This window comes from Myotis daubentonii, chromosome 1 (genome assembly GCF_963259705.1).
Source record: "Myotis daubentonii chromosome 1, mMyoDau2.1, whole genome shotgun sequence".
NCBI lineage: Eukaryota > Metazoa > Chordata > Mammalia > Chiroptera > Vespertilionidae > Myotis > Myotis daubentonii.
In genome coordinates this window covers 122,088,334-122,093,549 of record NC_081840.1, presented here as the reverse complement: position 1 = coordinate 122,093,549, position 5,216 = coordinate 122,088,334, and the positions used below count along the sequence as shown (strand labels likewise).

The following is a 5,216-nucleotide window of genomic DNA, read 5'->3' as shown; positions in this document are numbered from 1 at the left end:
AACAATAGAGTAACCTTGGAATGGAGATAAGAAACACCCTAAACTTTGCAATACAATGGATAGGATTAAAATCAACTGGTATAAATATAGATGTAACAAGACAATAAACACAGAACTTGGCTGGAGATCCTGGCTAGAGAACCTGGCTAGGCTGCTGATCAACTGAACGTTGTCTCCGTGCCATTTCTTCTTTGCTGACTCCGTCCACACCTTTGGGAACCCCTGGACCTGCTGGGGCTGGACCCCAACATTTGTTTATGTGATCCTTGCGGACAGTAAAAGTAAACTGTCAGAGAATTCATACCCTTTGGTACTTGTTATTTGGACCCGCTTAAGGAGTCTGATTTATAGGATCAACTGGCAGCAGAAAATGAAAAGTAATGTGGCACAGATAAAGCATTCTTCAGGTCATGACAGAAGGGAAAACAACAGTTCATATCAGAGGACCATCTCTCCAGAAGACAGATATGCAGAACAAGAAAGATCCCCCCTGGATAGAGATTACTTTGAGTACAGCAGGTCAGACAATGAGTGTTCAAGAAGAGGACGTTCTTATGATGGCAGCATGGAGTCGCAAAGTAGGGACCGAGAGAAACGCAGAGAAAGAGAAAGAGATGTGGATCGGAAAAGGTACCGGAAATCTTCATCGCCTGGGAGAAGAAGCCCAGAACCATCGGTAATCCAAAGTTCCTCTGCTCAGGATGAGCCTACTGCAAAGAAGAAGAAAGGTGAGCTGGATCCTCTTCTTACTCATACTGGTGGAGCATATATTCCTCCTGCAAAGCTCAGGATGATGCAAGAACAGATCACAGATAAAAACAGCTTAGCGTACCAGAGGATGAGCTGGGAAGCTCTAAAGAAGTCAATTAATGGTCTTATCAACAAAGTCAACATTTCTAATATAGGTATTATTATTCAAGAACTCCTTCAAGAAAACATAGTTAGAGGGAGAGGCCTGCTGTCCAGATCTGTTTTGCAAGCACAGAGTGCTTCTCCAATCTTCACCCATGTTTATGCAGCATTAGTGGCTATTATCAACTCAAAATTTCCACAAATTGGAGAATTAATCCTCAAGAGGTTAATTTTTAATTTTCGGAAAGGCTATCGAAGAAATGATAAGCAACTTTGTCTGACTGCTTCAAAATTTGCGGCACATCTTATTAACCAAAGTGTAGCACATGAAGTTTTATGCTTAGAGATGCTCACTTTGCTCCTGGATAGACCAACAGATGATAGTGTTGAAGTAGCTATTGGTTTTCTCAAGGAATGTGGCCTCAAATTAACACAGGTGTCGCCAAGAGGAATTAATGCTATATTTGAACGCCTTCGAAACATTCTCCATGAGTCTGAAATAGACAAAAGAGTTCAGTACATGATTGAAGTGATGTTTGCTGTAAGGAAAGATGGGTTCAAGGACCACCCTGTTATTCTAGAAGGACTTGACTTAGTGGAAGAAGATGATCAGTTCACCCATATGCTTCCTCTGGAAGATGACTATAATCCAGAAGATGTTCTTAATGTTTTCAAGATGGATCCTAATTTTATGGAGAATGAAGAGAAGTACAAAGCTATTAAGAAGGAAATTCTTAATGAAGGAGATAGTGACTCCAACACAGACCAAGATGCTAGAAGTAGTGAAGAGGAGGAGGAGGGAGAAGAAGACGAAGAAGGGCAAAAAGTGACTATTCATGACAAAACAGAAATTAATCTAGTCTCATTTCGTCGTACAATTTATCTTGCTATTCAGTCAAGTTTAGATTTTGAAGAATGTGCTCACAAATTGCTGAAAATGGAGTTTCCTGAAAGCCAAACAAAAGAACTCTGCAACATGATACTGGATTGCTGTGCTCAACAAAGAACATATGAAAAATTTTCCGGCTTATTAGCTGGGAGATTTTGCATGCTAAAGAAAGAGTACATGGAATCCTTTGAAAGTATATTCAAAGAACAGTATGATACCATCCATCGCTTGGAGACAAACAAATTGAGAAATGTTGCTAAGATGTTTGCTCATCTTCTATACACTGATTCACTTCCATGGAGTGTTCTTGAATGTATAAAGCTGAGTGAAGAAACCACTACATCCTCCAGTAGGATTTTTGTTAAAATATTTTTCCAAGAACTGTGTGAATACATGGGTCTTCCTAAACTTAATGCAAGATTAAAGGATGAAACCCTACAGCCATTCTTTGAAGGGTTATTACCCCGAGATAATCCCAGAAACACTCGTTTTGCCATCAACGTTTTTACTTCTATAGGTCTTGGAGGTTTGACGGATGAATTGCGTGAGCATCTCAAAAATACACCAAAGGTCATTGTGGCACAGAAACCAAAAATTGAGCCAAATAATTCCTCCTCCTCCTCCTCCTCTTCCTCTTCCGTATTCTCCTCGGCAGAGTCCAACTCCCTTGCTTCTGGTTCGGACAGCAGTGACAGCAGCTCAGAGTCTTCCAGCGAAGACAGCAATTCCTCATCTGCCAGCAGTCAGAGCTCTGCCTCAGCTAAAGCTATAAGAAAGAAGGGACAAGGGAACACCAGAAGCAAAGAAGTAGATAAATTGATCAGGAAACAACAAATAAATGATAGGAAGCAAGAAGATCAGAGCAAAGGCACCAAGAAACAAGGACTGAAAGAGAAAGGAGATCAGAAAAACTCAGAGATAAAAATTCAAGGGACTCAAATTGGAGAGACTGACTTACAGGAGCCTGGAAGGGACCTGATGTACTTTTAACCTGGGGGAGAGGATCTGCTTGTATATTTCCACAGGACGCGGACTCACCTGTGTGGATTCCAGACCGTAATTCGACCTTATGTCACACCACCCTCCATCTCCACCACATCCTCCTCCTCCCCAGTATCATCCATATCAGCCGACCCAGAGGGCACAGCTGACTTCTCCCCAGACACCAACACCTTCATCAAGCGCGGCCCTGATGGACCCTTTGATCTAGCCGTTCAACGCACTGACACTTTGTGAAGCCCATCGCCAGTGACACTGCCCTCTAGCCAGATCAACAAGGACAACCAAACCACCGATTTAAGGACAGCTGAAATCTTTGACTGAAGAGGCTAGCAACCTTCTACAAGGTTCTGTGTGCATTCCATCCACTATGTTTATTGCTGTGCTCGCTATCGTTACTTGTCAGTCTTCTTCTGAGTCTTAAACAACCCAATCCGAGAGGTGGCCGCTGATTTACATGCGCTATCATTTAAAAAATAAAAGAGGGGGAATTTGCCGGAAGCCGGTCCATCCTTGCTGCTTGACACAGTCTCTGCAGAGAAGAAACATCTGCACAGCATATGTTTCAAGGGACCTGGCATATATGGCATACTGTTCTTAATATGTTGGCTCCCCTTCTTAGCATTATGTGTTTTAACCAAGGTCACCTCTCCAAGAAAGGTTGTTTCCCCAGGTGGGGATTTTTCCCTGGAGTTAGGGAGGGAATAAAACCCCTTAGCTAAGTGCCAGGCAGGTAATTAATCACTTTAACTATGAACAATCATGCTTAAGCTACATAATCTTTACTTAGGATAATCTCCTTCAGTTACTTCCTTGTAGCTTAATAGAACAATTGAGTAACCTTGGAATGGAGATAAGAAACACCCTAAACTTTGCAATAAAATGGATAGGATTAAAATCAACTGGTATAAATACAGATGTAACAAGACAATAAACACAGAACTTGGCTGGAGATCCTGGCTAGAGAACCTGCCTAGGCTGCTGATCAACTGGACGCTGTCTCTGAGTCATTCCTTCTTTGCTGACTCCGTCCACACCTTTGGAAACCCTTGGACCTGCTGGGGCTGGACCCCAACACTTCTGTTTTATAACTTTGTAGTGTTCCATTGTGTATAGCTTTTTTACCCACTCATCCATTGATGGGCACTTGGGCTATTTGCTTATCCTGGTTATCTAGCTATATTAATAAAAGGGTAATATGCTAATTAGACCGGACATCTTCCAGACATCCTTCTGGACATAGGCACAGTGGTGGGGGCCAAGGCAGAGGTGGTTAGGGGCAATTAGGCCCACAGGGGAAAGCAGTTAGGGGGTGATCAGGCCCCCTAAGGGAGAGCAGTTAGCGGTGATCAGGCTGGTAGGCAGAGCCGGTTAGGAGCCAGCGGTCCCAGATTGAGAGAGGGATGTCCTACTGCCAGGCCTAAACCAGCAGTTGGACATCCCTCTAGAGGTCCTGTATTGGAGAGGGTGCAGGTGCTGGGCTGAGGAACGTCCCCGTCAGTGCACAAATTTTGTGCACAGGGCATCTAGTCCTATATAATAAAAGAGAAACATGTAAATTGACCACCCTTCCGCTATGTTAACCAACCAATCAGGAGTGAGTATGCAAATTAACTTGACAAAGATGGTGGGTTTATTTGTATACACAGGCACTGGGCGGAGAGCAGAGCAGGCAAGCCAGCAGCTTGGGGGGATGTGGATCCCTCGATTGGTCCCCCAAGCCATCGGGCAGAGAGCAGAGCAGGAAAACTGGTTGAGAGTGGAGAGGCTTGGGGAACTTGTCTCCCCAAGACACCAGATGGAGAGTAGAGAGGGAAAATGGTGGCTTTGAGGACTTGGCAGAGTGGGAGGCCGTGGGACAGAGCAGAACGGGAAAACCAAGACTGCAGGGAGCACCAGGAATTCTGGGAATAGTAGTTCTGGTGGCAGTCCCGGGACCTCAAGCAGAAGCCCAGAGTGCGGGGAGCATCAGGAATGCTGGGAATCATAGTTCTGGTGGCAGACGTATCTCCTAGACACTGGAGCAAAGTGAGCCTGGAGCAAGTTACTGTTGTGGTGAGGGATGGAGAGAAAGCAAAGGTGAGAGACATAAGTAAAATCAGAGTGTCTAGGAAAAATTAAAGGGAAGATTCCTAAAGCTTCCAGGAAATCTCCACCAATGAAGTGAAGAAAAAAAAATGCCTCTATTATTCTGTGAACAACAAACCAAACTGGGTTGGGGATCTCAGATAATTTGCTCATATGATTGCAAAGACAGACAGAAACTCCCAGATTGGAGAGGGCTCCCAGATTGGAGAGGGCGCAGGCCGGGCTGAGGGACACACCCCCAGTGCACAAATCTTCATGCACTGGGCCCCTAGTATATATATATATATAAAAGTCTAAGTGACCAAATGACTGAACGACCAGTTGACCGGTAGCTATGACGCACACTGACCACCAGGGACAGACACTCAACACAGGAGTTGCCCCTGTT

General features: G+C 44.2%; 1 protein-coding gene across 1 annotated transcript; it reads left to right on the top strand.

The window, feature by feature from the left end:
• The first annotated feature begins 255 nt into the window (after positions 1-255).
• Positions 256-2,694, top strand: LOC132213213 (pre-mRNA-splicing factor CWC22 homolog). Its single transcript, XM_059659429.1, is given in 2 exon segments — positions 256-2,597; positions 2,600-2,694. Coding segments are annotated over 2 exon segments (2,322 nt in total). The 5' UTR covers positions 256-370.
• The last annotated feature ends 2,522 nt before the right edge of the window (positions 2,695-5,216 follow it).